This window comes from Ooceraea biroi, chromosome 9, assembly GCF_003672135.1.
Source record: "Ooceraea biroi isolate clonal line C1 chromosome 9, Obir_v5.4, whole genome shotgun sequence".
Classification (NCBI taxonomy): Eukaryota; Metazoa; Arthropoda; class Insecta; order Hymenoptera; family Formicidae; genus Ooceraea; species Ooceraea biroi.
Window position 1 is genome coordinate 6,959,875 of NC_039514.1, and position 16,577 is coordinate 6,976,451.

The 16,577-nt window shown below is 53.1% G+C and overlaps 1 protein-coding gene across 1 annotated transcript; it reads left to right on the forward strand.

Annotated features, from left to right (window-relative positions):
- The first annotated feature begins 759 nt into the window (after positions 1-759).
- Positions 760-16,031, forward strand: LOC105279072. Its single transcript, XM_011338611.2, has 2 exons — positions 760-3,878; positions 13,037-16,031. Exons 1-2 carry the CDS (start codon positions 3,843-3,845, stop codon positions 13,505-13,507), a joined length of 507 nt encoding a protein of 168 aa, XP_011336913.1. The 5' UTR covers positions 760-3,842; the 3' UTR covers positions 13,508-16,031.
- Positions 16,032-16,577: the final 546 nt, after the last annotated feature.

The window sequence follows — 16,577 nt, forward strand, 5'->3', positions numbered from 1 at the left end:
CTAATGATTCCCAGCTACCGACTGGTGCATCTTGATATTTATATCAATGATCGCGCGCGTCGCGGACAATATAACGTATCGCACGAGTAGGTATCCCCGCGATTACACACACGTGCATACGTCGCCCGTCGGTTTATTAATAGCTATAAGTTTGCACGGTTCTCGGTAACAACCTCGATGATGTGCAAGACGCACGCACATAATGAGGTAACAACGCAACGGGCCTATGATTATCTCACTGCTCGTACAACTTATTAATACCTACAGATGTCTATCAACGCGCGGCTCGCGCAGCGGCCTCGCGAATACGCGAGAGACATCGGACGCGGCGCTCCTCGGATCCGACGCGATTTTCACCGTGGAAATCTCGCGGGAAGCCCGCGAGATTGATTTGACGAGTGAAGCGTGAGCGGCGACGCGACTTAATGCCGGCGCCGGCAACCCTTTGAGAGCGCCGCTCATTTACTAATGACCGGCGCGACGCTAATTGACATTCGACCGCGCGTCGAACGAAAAACCGAAGGAGAAAGTACAACGTCGTCATCATCGTCGTCTCGCTGGACATTGGTCGCCTGGATCTGCATTTCCTCTCGAAAGTGGGCTTAATGACGTCGCGCTGCAACGCGAGGAAGGTTGCACGAGGCCGGCACGAGGCAAATCGAACCTTGAGGATGATCGAGTAATTTATGATCGCCTTATCGCCCTCTTTCTCGCTTCCTTTCTCGATCTCCCTCCGCCTGCCTCCTCCTCCTCGCTTCTTTCTCTTTATCTCTGCTCTCTCTCTCTTTCTCCTCCGTTCCTCTTCCCCGTTGCCGCTCGTCTCTATCGCGCTCGGGGCATGGCAGAAGGACGCGCGCTACCCCTCCAACCGAGGAGCGGGATGCTGCTGGTGGGATGAGCACCAAGTAGTACCAAGTCATTCACCTTTTATCCCAGTAACACGAAGTCGTAGCCGCGAGCGACGACGGACGACAAACTACAATCTGCACGAGTACCACCGCGCCAGCGTATCTAGGTATCCGCGTGGGGCCCCGCAGATAGGGCCCCGTGCTTTAATTTGTATCGACCGATCAGATACCGGCGCCGCGTCCTTTCATCCCGTTAGAGCTGTCTCCTCCGAAGATCCTCCAGCGCGACGTGCACGCGCGAGCGCGGCGTCACGAGCGAGCGAGCGATTTTGCGACGCGCGTGCAACGACACGCGAGACTGGTTGTCGCGCTGCTTTAAATCAGCGTGGATGGATCGCTTGATCCGACACTTCAGATTGCGTTCGGATGAAATATTGAAAGATGCGATGAAAATAGGCTGTCGCTGGCGAAAAAGGAGATTTCGATTTTCCAAGCTCGCTATTACGGGTTCCTTTGCGATTGCAAAATTGGAAAACGCTCGCCGAATGTGGTGAAATTGTATTATTGGATTTGTTTAATCGTTTTGTGATAATTGTATTGAAATATATGTAGATTGTTTAAGATAACAATGTGTATATTTAATTATTACAAGTGTGAGATGTGCATTTCGAGCGGATACACTTGAATTAATGAATTGGATGCGGATTCACAAAAACGCGTTTTACTGATATCTGTTATTTCTGACAAAATAAATCTATTCCAGTAAATTTCTCAAGCGTAAAATAAGCTAATGCCGGCGACAAAGATAACACTGGTCAGCTAATAATTCGCTTCGTTATCGCAAAGTGGATCAGAAATTGATATAATAATAGATTTATAACGTAGCATTTTTTGAAAGTACAATATTTTTACGTTACAAATATATATAATTTTACAATGCCAAACAACTTTGAAAATTCTAGTAGTTCATTAATTTTCAGTAGAAGAAACTTTTCTTCTCGATGGAAGCACATAGAGCGGCTAGATTTGAAGATTATTGTCTTCGTGAATAAATAGCATATATATAAAGCAAATAATTATAAAATAATTATTATATTACAAGTGAAATAATTATAAATAAAATAGCTATCAACTGTACAAAGTACCGCAACGCCTGCACACACATGCGGTTTCTGAAATGATAACTCCACGATCGATTTCGCGTGAGGTCAATGAATCCATCCCACCATCTAACGCCACGCTAGAAATAGTGTTAGAGGACGATGTAATAGATCCGCCAACGCTTTTGATACACGCATACTTGAAATTCGTATTTCCACGTTGTACATTACGAAGCCGAACTACAACAAAATGACATGATTCGTAAGCAGCAGGCATAAAGGAAAAAAAATAAGGAAGATGGAGGGAGGAAGAAGCGCATCGGTCTTTGTACAAAACCGAAATTATTAGGAAGAAATAAATTATATTAACATTCGCGTGTAAATCACACGTGATTTATACTCTTTTGAAAAATCTTAGGCACTCACTACTCTATCTCTTTTACGACCTACCCCTCTCTCTCTTTTACGACCCATATATTTTACATCTTCTAGAACTCGAAGGAGACGTTCCGCTTTCTCAAAGAAGGTTGACATCTCAAAGACGTCAAAGGTTTGAAATATTAATTATTTACAATAACTTCGAGTTCGAGAAAGAATTTCATCCATTGTCAGTCTAGTCCAGATCCTTAAAAATTCCATCAGGCCCAACCATAGTGCCCTCCTCTTTCGAATTTTTCCCTCTTTCTTGATAGACCCGGCGAATCCCACTTTCCTCCCCACGAAAGGTCCCCGTGCAGAAACCCGTGGGGGTTGGGCCTGCCACCGAACGATATATCGGGGGAAATTTTCCGAAAGCTCGTTCGGAGTGCCAATTGTCGCTGTAGCCGGCAGCGACGGCCAATCGGCGTTGCCCCTGGTCGGACAGGTGGGGGCCAGTCGAGACTTAAGCGAGGCCACTCGCCGTGGAGCTGTCAGAGCTCTGTGGGGCACGGTCACGCACACAGCAGCTGGTTTTCCGGTGGCATCCATCACGTCGAATTGTCGTCTTCGCGCACGGTATTCTTCTCTCGCGATAGTTGCTCCCCTAAATCTCCCCCCTTTTCTCACCATACGGTCCGCTCGAATTTCGGCACTTGGCACCTCACCTTTCACTCGACGTTCCATTCGCAAGCCGGCAATTTTCCAGCAAGCACACACTCGACGACAGCCGCGCTTCAAAGACCGATTGTCAGCGGAGACAATTGAAGCATCGCAAGTGCAACACCTGCAACGCTCCGGTAATTCTCGAAGGGAAGTCGAAGCAAAGAAGATATGGATTCCCCAGTGTTGGACCCCACTGGTCTCTACTGAAGACGTTTCTTCAGCACGATCTCGAGCTACTCAGCTACGGCGCTTCCGCTTTCGGTATTGTTGAAGATTATCATTACCGTCGACATGGCAGCAGGAGGACCAGGATTGGACCCCACCGGTCTCTACTGAAAGTGCCGGCGAGTGCCTGCGTTCCCGTCTGGAGAATCATTCTTCTCGCATTTCCGTATCGTCGCCGACGGTGTTCTCCATTCTCGATATTATCTCCATTATCTTGCGATCGAAATTGTGCGCCATGGCAGGACTCGATCCGACCGGTCAATACTGAGCAGGTGAGGGAAGGTCGAGGAAAGGAGCTTCCGGAAGGAACGAGGAAGTAGCGGGGACTCGAGAGATACTTCAAGGCCGCGACATGGCTGCTGTCGATCTACCGACGCTCGATCCTACCGACGAGTACTAAGGTACTCTGCAGGAACGGAGGGAACTCCGGAACTCGCGGCGGCATTATCCTTGTGGTTTCTTGGTGGATCACGATGGAGGAGGCTGTGCGGGGAAGAGAGGAGATCTCGTCCACCAACCTGAGGAGACGCTGGATCATCAACATCCGCAAGGGACGGCACCGGACACGCGTTCGGCGCGGACGTCAATGAGGAGGAGGGTGCCGATTTCATCCGCGTGCATGGTGAGTAATCCCTATCTCTATGGTGTTTCATTCTATCTTGTCTCGTCTTTGCCGATCTTGTCTCCGATCGAGCATCTGATCTCGTCGATCGAGCAGATCGCGATCGTTAAGCGGATGACCGCGCGAGGTCATTTTTCGTCACGGCGAATCGGTCGTCCCTCCGGTTACGGTGGCATTATCGGGCCCCCGGGGGCCCCCTCGATTACGACAGCACGGCTCGTCTATTCTCGCACGTGATCACCATGGCGTTACGTAATCCATGGCAGTGATTCGCTCGAGCTCGTGATCGGGCCGCGACTACTCGCGGTCTTCTCTTTCGGCGGTCAACCCTCTCCCACCTTCGCCGCGTGAGCTCGTGAGCAAGCGAGGAGTACCTCGCTCCTACTCACTCCTGTTCTTGCCGCTCGAACAGTCGCTCCTCTTCGTCCGCCTTTGACGTAACCGTGGTCGCGCCGACCGACCGACCGACCGAGGTTGCAAAAGAAGGGAGGAAGACCTCTTCGAAGATTCGCTGACCCGCGCATGACCGACGATCCAAAAGGTGGAGGGAGACGGTTAAAAGGAACGTCGGGAACGAGGAACGTGGAAGAGAGAGAGAGAGAGAGAGAGAAAGAGAAAGAGAGAGAGAGAGAGAGAGAGAGAGAGAGAGAGAGAGAGAGAGAGAGAGCGGGCGGGAGGAGCGGTTTACGAGAAAGAGGGACCGTCTGATTCCTGAACGTTACGTCACGTCGTCCTATCGACACCCAGCACGCCGCGACCCAGCCTGGTTAAACGCGATGCCGAGCGAGATCGATGAGGTAGAAGGCCCCTGGTAAGGCTGATCCTACGGCTACTACCGGTTGTCCAATTTTGACAGACGTGAAGTTTGACGTTAGGGAACGAAGCGGCGATCTCGGGCCGCGGATACGTGTCTTATCCTCTCCAAGCACGGTTTTCCTGTCGCGGTTACAAGCAGGTGCCCCTCCGGGAGTCAGTCTAGACCGTTCACCTCGGCATTACCTCCGGCACGTAGCCCCGAATATGTTCCGGCATGCAATTAGACGAGCTGCGGGCGAGCAACGCGCATTGCTGATTGTGATCACCCAGCCCGACGATTAAACGTACTTTTCATCACGTCACGCGGATTCGATCGAATGCACGACGATAGGTTTGCTCAGATTTGCTTGAAATTGATGTAACACGTATATGACCAAATATGGTTCGATAAACAGATGTTGATAGACGGTTTCGTCAGCGCATTTCTACGATTGTCGGTGATCACGCTTGGCGTTGTGTTTTAACGATCCACTCGCGCGGTATCTAATCACGATCGAGATACCATATCGCACGCGCGTGACGTAATCGGTCGCGAGAGCCGCGCGTCATCGGCTGGACGGATGACCGTGCACGCGATCGAAATAGCGAAATGCCCGGAAAAATCGCTCTAGAAATCCGCGCGGCGATACCGGCGCGCGGGTGCGCGCGCGCCGCATCGCTTTCGCAAAGTCACGAAATTAGTCTCGGTCCCATGGGAAAGACAAGACCCCGATATAGTGGGTATAGCCGAGGAGGAGGCCCCGGCCGACTCCTCACATGGCTGAGTTCATTGACACCACCTGAGTTTTGGGCATTCACCGTCCCGCTCGCGCGCGCCCACCGTCGATCGTGCCCTCCTCGTCAGGAATAAGCGATCGTTCCTCCGCTTGTCCGTTCGTTCAGTCAAACCCGCTCGGTCAGCAAGCCACCGGCTTGCCTCTTCCACCATGATGACCGTTTCGAAGGGGGAGCCCCTAGGTCTCGCGGACCCGCGAAATTTCCGCGACGAGTTTGCGATCTGATCCGCGCGACGACGACGACGACGGCACGAATCCCGCTTTTTCCCGATCGGATTTTCGATCGATCGGGATCGATTCATGCGATGGTTGCGATCAGCTGGACTCGATCGCCGGAGAACGCGGCCCGGATTCCTCGAGCTCGCCTTCCGCGCGCGCGATCGCGCGCTCCGCGAGCGCTCCTCTTCTTCCGGGTGCGTCCAAAACCGTTCGTTAGCTCTGTTTCTCTCTCTCTCTCTCTCTCCCTTTCTCTCTCTTTCTCGTGCGCGCGCGACCTGTACGCGAAAGCAGCCGCGGCAATTTGCCGCGATTACTCGACGAATATCCGCGCACCGAGACGCGTGATGCGCCTCCGAAATTGCTTCCGGAGGTTGCAGGTTTTCCCAAGGAAAGCTAACTTTTCCGCATCATTTGTGAGTCACTTTCGTGTCTCTCTTCTCTGCGGATTTATCAAATTTTCGCGTAAATGGTAAGAAATCAAGCAACTCGCCCGCACGCGCCGGATGATCCTCGAGCGTGGTCGGACATTGCGCCCGGAGTGCTCGAAACTGCGCGCGAACTCGAGCCTACTCCATCACGTAGGAGCTGATGGTGTACAATGGCATCGCGAGGAGGCGAGAGGCGCAAACGCTGCACGTCTCCTCGCTCGATGCGCGGCGCGCATCGCCTGTAATTGTAATTTCGAACCGCTTCCGTTTATCCGCCGTCGTAATGTCCGCCCCGCCGGTGCGATCTTATTACCGGAATAATAGGCAAATAGAAGTCGCGAAGAGATGGGATGGGAAGCTGCCGTATAGCTGTTGCTGCAATTGCCGATCCTGCTGCTGCTCGTTGCTGCCGCTGCTGCTGCTGCTGCACAGAAATACCGAGACGCGAGAGCAAAAGACGAGGAGAAGGGAAGGGGATAGAATGACCGAGGGGGGCGGGAGGTGGGAGAGGGGGGGCAGGGGAGAGGAGGAGAAGGAGAGAGAGAGAGAGATCACGCGTGACCTAGGACAACATACCGCGCGACCTGCATGCCAATCGTCTCTCTCTTACGCTCGCGCGCACTCACGCATTCTTTCATTTCTCTCTTGCTCGGACTCGCGCGTTTTCTCCTCTCCGTGTCGCACTGTTGTCCGCTCCTCTCTCTCTCTTTTATTCTTCCTCTTGCGATTCCCGACCCCCCCGCGCTATAATAGGCGCACCGAATCCCGCGTCCCGTCCCGTGCCGTATCGCGATCGTGATTCCAGAGCGAGGCGCCGCGATGCTATCGAACCCGGCGGAGGAGAGACCCGCGGATTTTGGCAGGCAGACATCTGCGCGGGCAACGCACCTCGAATAACAATCGGGCGGCCCCCGTCGTATTTGAATTTGCTGGACGTGGCCGGACGGTGCCACCTTCGCGTCCGTCCGGCGTACCTACCGCGTCACGGCGTATGTACGTACGCGAAGCTCACCTTTCGAGAGCGCGAAACGAGAAACCGAGGGAGACTTTGTCTGGAGAACGAGCAGTTTGCTCCCTCGCCCTCCGCCCGTTGGTACCGTCACGCATCTCCCTCATTTGCCTCCGAATGACCGGTTAACTCGCCATCAATCACGCGTGGCGTCTGAAACATACCTATGCATGGCTTAATTCGCTGTCCCTTAGCTCAAGCGAACAAAGTAGAGCACGTGCAATCACGTTGCAAGTAAATTTCCGAGAAATCATCTTTTGTTTTATTATTAAGAAATTTATATTTTATTGTCTTTTGTAATCTTTCTAATGTTTCATTAATATTGCTATCTCATTTGTTACTCTCACGTCGATCGTGTATCTGATTACCTCCCCGGCTGAGTAATTTAGACGATTATTCTCGAAAGAACCTTCGCGAGTAGAACTCGAGACCTATCCTCGTGACTGACTTTTGACAATATCGCGCGAGGAGAAACGACGAGGCTCGTCAGACATCATCATTGCTTACGATTCAACGGCCGACATTGCGGCGTATAAACCGCGGCAATAATAGGATAAGCTGATTCAGGTCGCAATTAGCGTCCGGGCGGGCTCATTAAGCCGCGATACCCTCGTTTGGTGCGTGCCGAAAGAACGCGTCGTATTATCGGTTTAGCGGAACGGACTACACGCGCGAATGATATAATACATAAAGATGCGTTTCTACAGGCCGCAAGAGAAAGAGAGAAAGAAAGAGAGAGAGAGAGATCGCACGGTATTACGATCGTAGACGCCGGGCTGCTCTCGCATCGTCGTCCCCTTCCAACCCGCCCCCTTTTTCCCCCTCTGTCTCCTTCTATAGCGGGTATCCACGGATCATCCTTCTTCTCCACACCACCTCCTCCTCTCCTCTCTTCCTCCTCCTTCTCCGCCATCACCTCCTCCTCCTGTTTCTCCTCGTTCTCCTCCTTCTCCCCTTCGCCCCCTTCGTTTCCTACTCCGTCTCCTCTCGCGCTGTGGTCGCCTCTTTTTTCGGCGGTTCTCCTTCCTTTTTTTCTCCGGTGTCCAGGAGATTCGGAGGTTCGTTCACCTCGTATCTACTGCTCCGACTGCGCTGGTCTACTACTCCTATGGGAGCCTCCTATGGGTGCGCGGCCGGTACAAGTTGGCCGAGGAATAACACGCGATCGCGCGCGCGGCAGCCCGTCCTATCCAAGATCACGCTCGATGAGGCCACGGAGCCACGGCGGGCCCCGGGCCCCCCAGCTTCCAATTCGACATTCCTCGGATTCTCCCCAGTTTCCTCGCGGTTCGTCGCGTCCGCCCGACCCACGAAAATCCACCGGACTCTCGATGGTCCACGTTGTTTGTCCACCTCCGCGCGATCGCGGCCACGCACGCGTTCCTCGATCTTGCGCGCGATCGTAACATCCGAAGCGATCGCGCAGGATCTCCCGATCGAAAAGAAGAATCGTAATCATTGAAGCGCGATGCTAGATGCTAGGTGCATTGTATTACACTTGTCTCCGCTCGCGATCCGGTCGCGTGGTCCGCGCGCGTCGTCGATCATTCCGCTCGCACTCGCGCCTCGGAGCCATCCTCGAAGTATGCTATTCACGCGATAAAGGAATCTTCCCGTTCGATAACCGGCGACCTTTCTCGAGCGTGCGGCTCGTCGCACGCGCGCAGATCACTCGCTCGCTCGCTCGCTCGCGCGAAAAAAATTTTTCGAAAGGCCAATATCGCCTGCATATCGGTGGAGCGGCTCCAGCTGCTACGTTAGCCGAAGGGTAAATGGGCCAGGGCCGTCGTTGGCTCGTGCAACACGAAATTCCCTCGGAGCGCCCGAGAGTAAGCTTAGCTCGCCACGAGCGCGCGCCGTCGTCCTATGAAAGAATGATATCACGATTACACCAGGCAGTCATCATCGGGCGGCATCTTAGGATGTGTTCGATGCATCGAAGGTCTGGCCAGGCAAGCGGCATAATGCCAACCAGTGGCATTTACGGCGGTAAGACCACCTTTGCCTCATCTCTCTCTCTCTCTCTCTCCTTTCCTCTTTCTCCTTCTTTCTCTCTCTTCCTCGTTCTCATCCCGCTCTTTCCTTCACACACTCGCGCATCGTCTTTATCTCCTTCTTCTCTCGCTCTGTTGCCCCTATCTCTTTCCCGTTCATCACTGTCTTTCTCTCTCTTTCTCTCTTTGTTTCTATCTTTCTCCTGGCTCGCTCTCGCAGCGCACGGGTCTCGAGCACAGCAGCTTCTTTAGCGTTCCATTACCGGCGTTCTATGGAATGCATCGGTCTCTCGCAACACCTACGAAGACGGGTCTGCGGAATCGGTCTTAAACCCTCCAAGATGAACGGCGAAGCGCCGCTGAAATTCTCGTTGCTCTTCGGCCGATCATGTGTATCCGCGAGAATACGTTTCCACAATCAGCAGATTCCGATTTTTTTTGTAATAATTCAAATGCGAGATCTGTAATGGTCGCGTGAACGATTTCGCCTCGCGCAACTCGAAACTCCCTCTCTCTCTCTCTCTCTCTCTCTTCCTTTTTCGTGTCTGAAAAATTATCCCAAGGTGCTCCTCCATGTCCCGTGATACCGCGACGAGATATATCTCTGCGATCGATATCCGCGGGATCATTGATATCTTATTGTACCGCCGCTGAAACGAGCGATCTCGCGCCGCCTCGTGTACTTCCTCGATTACAGCGATCCTCGCTGCGATAATTGACACGCACGCGTGTCTATGGTCAATGACTGTGTGTGCCCGTGGGTGAAAATGGGCCAATCGCGATGATATCGCCGTGTTCCGAGCGAGTCGTAGTACGCGGAGGCTCGCTATCTAAGCGCGATCGTGCTCGTCCCTCGCCGCGGCCGCGTGGTAGCTCACGGTGGTTTATGGTGGTAGAAGCGCCGTCGGCGTCGCGTCGTGACGGTGAGCGGATCGCCTTGACGGGAAAATCACGTGGCTGCGGGAAATGACTTGTTATATAAACCGACGATTATCTCCCTCGGAATACTGCTCGCGCATCGCCACGTCTGATCCGTCGACGCGAGTCAGTCGCGATGGCCCGCGGCAGCTTTGCGACAGACCACGATGACGACGATGACGACATGTCCCGCACGGTGCATCTGTCACTCGCGGAGCGAGCGCAGAAGACGACGCCCCCGAGTCGCCGCGCCGCGTCGCGACGCAATTGCTCGATCCGTTCGATCCTTCTCGATCGGGAAACCGTAGGAGGCCGCGCGATCAAGGATAACCGGATGGGAACGTCGTATCGCGACATTTATCCTCCCGCGAGATTCATCGTCCGCGTTCAGTGCTTCCTGAGTGATACGCGCGTGGTACTCGCGCGGAGCGGAACCGATCTCTCGCCCGCACGCCCGCATCAGCCGACGAATCTAGGGCAGCGAAATGCAATCGCGGGGTCTAGGCCGCGACGACGCGAGATGAGATGAGAAAATCGGGGCGCGGAGCGCGCTCGCTGGTGCAGCCGTGGTGGATGCACGCGCGGGTAGGTAGAGGCGAAGCCTCGAAAGTGGGTCAACGTCGAGTGGGCAAGTACGGGAGAGCCAAGTTCAGGGGCAAACTGCAGCGCCATGCCCGGAGCCACGGTCTCTCCTGGTGCCTTAGGTTCAGCTCTTTCTCTTTCTCTCTCTCTCGCCCTTCTACACCTCACTCCGTCCTCCCGCTCGCTCCCTCTTCCTTTTTCTTTCCCTCGTCCACGTGCGCACGCACACGTACGAGTAACCGCGGTCTATCCTTCGCTCTCTTCATCCCGTGGGGTGAGAGATCGTAAAGGGAGAGGGACAGAGAGGGTATATATTTTATATACACGGGAGGCGGTCTAACGGACTCCGCTCTGGTCTGCCTAGTTTTATTTCTCCAGCGGACCCAAGCCTGGCCATTCGTTCCGTCCCTCTCTCGGCCGCCTTGGATCCTCCCTCGCACGCGCACCCGCTTGCACCTTCCGCGACGTACACCCGGCAGAAAGAAGAAAGGAGAAAGAGAGGGAGTGATTGTACCCGCGCCTCGCTTTATTTTCTCTTTCCCCGCGTTAGCTGATCTTGGCCTAGGCACTAGGCCGAGAGAGTGCTTTCTCCTGAGCAAACTGGCGTTTCGTGACACATTTCGGCTTGAACTTGGCCCAGAAACGCGGCCGTGCTGGAAAGTGTAAGTGAAACCCTTCGCTCTCTCGAGTATAACTGTTCCTAGCCACGGCGACGCTACGACACGTCTACTTTCGACGGCCGGCGTCCTCCTTCGAGGCGAACGGTGACTCGGCCGAAGTCACCGGTTAATCGTTCCTCCCGAAGTCTCCCAGCGGGAGCGTGACCCGACACGTCACCCTCTATTTTACGTACTGCACGGCTCACAGAAAATTCGCAAATCGCTCGGAACCGGATTGGCTGGCGAATTAGCTCCTTGGCGGTCGCGCGGTTGGCAATGATTGCATAACAAGAGCTGTTCTACGCTCTAGACGCGTTCTAGACGTCAAGACATTTCCCCCAAAACTTGATTGCTTCCTGGAGACTTGTTTAGACCAACTGGTCTGGGATTAACATGAATGAATTAGCATGAATTGGTGGTCGAAACCGTTCTCCCCTAAAATCGCGCCGCGGAGATAACTCGTAGATTCCGCTTCCTGGTTTCGTCCGCGTCGAGATTACTCTCGTGACATCCCTCGGCCCTCCTCGTCCACCTTCCGCGATCACGACTCCTTCCGCCGCTGCGTGACGGCACGCGGCAAAAAAGGGGAATCGAGCGCGGGTAAAGCGACCTCGGCGAAATGGTCGCGAAGGCCGTTCAGCTCGCGCGATCGCTCGCTACGCTCGCCGCTAACTAGCAGCCGGAAGATATATTATATCGATTAGCGATAAAGCACGCCTAGTCACCCGGCGAGGAGTAGTACACCCAGCCCGTACACGGGTAGGCCGGATGGTGGGTAGGTGGTCGGCCTCAAGTAGGCAGGAGGATATAGATAGCCAGCGGGTTACTCGGCCTGTTTGTTCTCCACACACGTCCTCCACACGATCGTCGTACGCGTGTCCGCCAAGCGTGTACGTGTGGTGGTGCCGCGCGTTTGCGTCCGCACATTTCAATCCACTTATCGCGCCGGCGAGCTAAATCGCGTGAGCGCGCGCACTCGCGCAGAGAGGAAGCTGTAGGAAGCGCGCGGATGCGCTTGAAAATGAATGGATACGCGGGGGTGATCCTCGGGATCCCGCCCGAGCGGATGGTGAACGGTATGTGCGTGTGCGTGTGTGTGTTTTGTAGGTGTGTTCGCCGTATGCTGACCCGCGTTGCGCCGGCAAATTGTCCTCGAGGACACGCGATCGAGGCTCGCCATCGGGCGTGGTTTCCTATGCGCTTTTTGCCCGCTTAGAATGCACCAGGCGGCCTTCGCAGAGATCAGGATATCTCTCCTTCTTTCCCCGCCAGCTCCCGACAGTCCACAGCTGCACCCTCTCCGCGGGTGGCTGAGTCACCCCCGCGTCCGCCACCCCCGCGATTCGGCATGCCGAATTTTTTGCACTCGCGTCGACGGTCCGGGTCGCTGAAATCGTGATTTATTGTTTATCGTTCACTCGAGCGGTTTAGCTCGCGATGTATTATTCATACGCGGATTTACCGGATAAGCGGTATTTTCCGCAATTCCGCGTCGATCGCGATCGCGCTCGGCGATAAAGGTGTAAAAATAGCCGCGTCGTCGGTTGCTACGTTATTATTTCCAATCTGTCTCGAGACAGATAAGCGCAGATTGCCTGACATAATTCCGAGCGGCCGTTCCCGCTATAATCGCCGCGCTAATTGCGCGCGTTTTTATCCGCCGCGTATATCCCGTGCGACGCGTGACGTACGCGACGACGCGGATTTATTGATGAGCCTTGAATTAATGAGATCTATTTTCTCGTTCTCCGTTTCAGGAGCCAACCGACTGCCGTTTAATGACAACATCAATAGCAGCAACAGTTGCAGCAGCACCGCAACCTTCACAACCTCGCAACGGGACAGCATGCGAGGACTGTGAGGCCACCATGAATCAAAAACCAGTGACCGGGATGGATACTCTACACTGCCATGGAAATCCGCCACCTAGTCGCTTCCCCCTCGTCATCGTGCCGTCCGGGGTGGTGCGACGTGACTTCCGGAATCTAGGACTTCCGGGAGCGCGGTCGTGCCACCTCCCCGTCGCGGGACGTCGCGGTTCGCGACGAAGCTGTTCCTTATTTATTTCCGAGCACTTATTTGGCCACACGCGGAAGAAACGCTCGGCGATTAGCGGCTACAGCCCTATTTCGCCGACAAATTGGCACCAGCCACCGATGGAGACGTTTGCGCGCCCAAACGTCGTGGCGTTACCGTTATCGTTACGATACCACCGTTATCACGACTAACACGGCCGCCGTTACCGTATTCCCCGTCCGTTACCGAATGCCGACTTTGTCACATTGTCGAGCATCACGCGTGGATCGGGGAAACACGAATCGGGATGGAGCTTGATCGTTCAGCTACTTTCGGCTCGACGTCTTACGATTCGTATTATTGTGTAAATCGTGTAAAATTACGCGAGCGCGCGATAACGGAACGTAAAGCCACGATTATGATGCCCGTTGTAATCGATTTTAATTAGATTCCTATGGAATTGCATAAATTCAGTGATTGTCCTCTCACTGCCAGAAATACCGCGCCGGGGAGCCAGGGAGAAGCCAAGGTATCGGCGGACTCCGCTCGGACGGGTATACTTTTATCCAGCGACGCGATTGCGAGAATTCGAGAAATCGCTAGAAACAAAAACCTTAAAAATTGTATCGCGTTCCGCTCTTTCGATGGAAGCCGATCGTTCAGACTCGCACTGAAGTTGAAAAAAGCGGCGATTTTCTCCAAGACTGAACTGCTCCGAGAACGAAGACCGTTACTCGCGCGGCAGATACGCGCGGATCAGCGCCCGGCGTGCCGTTCGGCGGGTGCCCTCGCCTCTCGCGATCGATCCATCGCGAGCGCACCTCGGCCCGCTCGGCGCCGTCAGGAAATGATCGCGCGCTGTGCGTGCACTCACTGTGCGTCGGTCGCGCATTGTTACACATAATTTCTTCCCATCGGCCGTGTTGTAATGCGCGATCCGCGCGTTTCGAGCCACGACGGCCGCGCGCGTACTTTGCATTCCTTACATACGCCGAGCCGCTCGGCGCTGCGCGTGAACTCGCGCTGCAACTCGCGCATACGACATCTGCAACACACGTACACGCACTGACACAGATATGCAGACACAGACAGAGACACTCAGACATCAAGCGTGCTCCTTCGTGAACCGAAGCGCGTGTTCTACACTTACGTATATGTGTACGAGTTACCGTATTTTTTTTAATTACCATTACAAGCGATTAGTGCCTAGGTAAACTTAGTATTAATTACGAAGTAGAACGGAAAAAGCGATGTGATAAAGAGATCAGATTACTGATTTATTATCGCGTCTCTTTTTTACCAATCTTATTAGTTTAGTCTCTTATTATTGCACTATCGCATTATTATAGTACTTTCATTATTATTAGTTTTCTTATTACTAGTATCACCTTTGTTTTTCCATTTGTTAATCATTAAGTGTTCAAGGAGTGTCTCTCTCTCGCGTGTCTCAATCGGGTTCACCGTGTTTCGTACCGAGACCGGAACACTCCGTGAATGCGAGGCGACGAGCGAGAGAGGACGCCCATTTTTATACTCTTTTTTTTTCTCTTCGAGCGAGTAAAAGAGGCACAACCTGCGCGTACGTACGAGGAATGGATGCTAGTGTCCTTTTCCTTTTTTTTCTTTTTTTTTCCTAGTACAAATGCGCGTGTGCGAGGGACAAGTGGAGTCGCAGGAGAAGCGAAAAGAAGACACGTAAGAGATATATATACAAAATACGATACAGAATAGAAATATATATTTTTGTACCTTTTATTTCGAGGCGAAGCATCGTCATGTATAAACGGGAGACGCTTGCGGTCTCGGCGCAATCGACGTCGCGCACACCACAACGACGGGCAACACCGTATTCGTATCTCCCTTTCCCTCTCTTTCTCTCCCTTCCTTTCTACGACGTTTGTCTCTATTGCTCTTTTTCTCCTCCTCACGATGATCCTCGTGACCTTTCTCTATTGGAACGCAACGATTCGCAGACCGATAAGAGTTCATTACTTGAGGTCACGTTCGGAAGAGCGCGTCAATAGTTTCTAATATTAATCGTCAAATTAATATTAAGCCGGGACGCATCGCGTCTGAACGTGAACCCCGACTAAGGGCTCCACGGTATGTGTGTGTGCGTGTGTGCGTGTGCGTGTGTGTGTGTGTGTGTGTGTGTGTGTGTGTGTGCGCGCGCGCGCGCGCGCGAAAATCGGAAATTTGTGTTTTGCGAGAAGGGGGTCGTCCCTCCATTGGCATTTTGTACGGCGCCTTCTGCGGAGCTGATGCCGCTGAAACTAATCGCGGTGAAAGCGAACCGAGGCTCAGTTCAGCGGACTTCAGCTCCGCCGAAGATCTCGTATAGGTAGGATAGGTTGCGATAGCGGATTTACGTTTTGCGTATGGCTGAGTGTTATGTGCGGGGCTTGTGATTATTGGTCACACGATCGAAAGCATCGGCACGACGATTCGCGTCGTGACTCGTTCGACTCGATTCGATTCAATTCATTCAGTTCGTTGTGACTGATCTCAATGAGGACGCTTAATCACGTCCAGATCGTGCTTGATCACAGGCCACCAATCATGGAAACGACTGTCTGTGTTAAGTAACCCTTCTCTTTTTTCCCTTCTTCCATTCTTTCGGCAAATCCGAAAAGCCACAGATGTTCGTTATTTTTTCTTTTTTGCGTTCTTTTTTTGTACGTTAAGAGATACGAGCGAAATAAACGAGAGAAATAAACTATTGCCTCTAATGCTAAACAAGCTTCTGGTCCTTTTTGTGTCCCGCCACGCTCCTTCACCGCCTCCTTTGTGCTCCGGCCTTCAAGGATAATGCAATTACAAGTATTTCGCCGTCCGTGAACGAGACTCTGAGACTTTCTACGATTGAGTCATTTCGAAACGCGCGATGACTCTTTTTCCGATTATCTTTCTTTCGTCGCGCCTGCTCGTTCTGAGAGCGGAGCGGACATGGGGGTTCCTCGCGTTCCAACGCTTTTGCGCGCGATAAAATTTCCGTTCCGCCAGTCTTGTATCTGCACAAAACAGTGTAAACGCGTGGCAAATATGTCTTGAATAAATCTTGAATAAATTGCGTCAAATGCCAGGTATATCGAGCACTCTAGCATGCCATAAGAACGCCGCGCGGAATCGCGTTTCGCCGAACCGTCGTCGTCTATCTATAAAAGCCGAGATATTTCCATAGGTCAGGAACGGGGATTTATGGTCTTTAGCTGTAATCGTCAGTTGCGGCTAAATCGCACTCGCGCAGCCTTGACCTTTAATGGCCGGCAATTTAACCCCAAG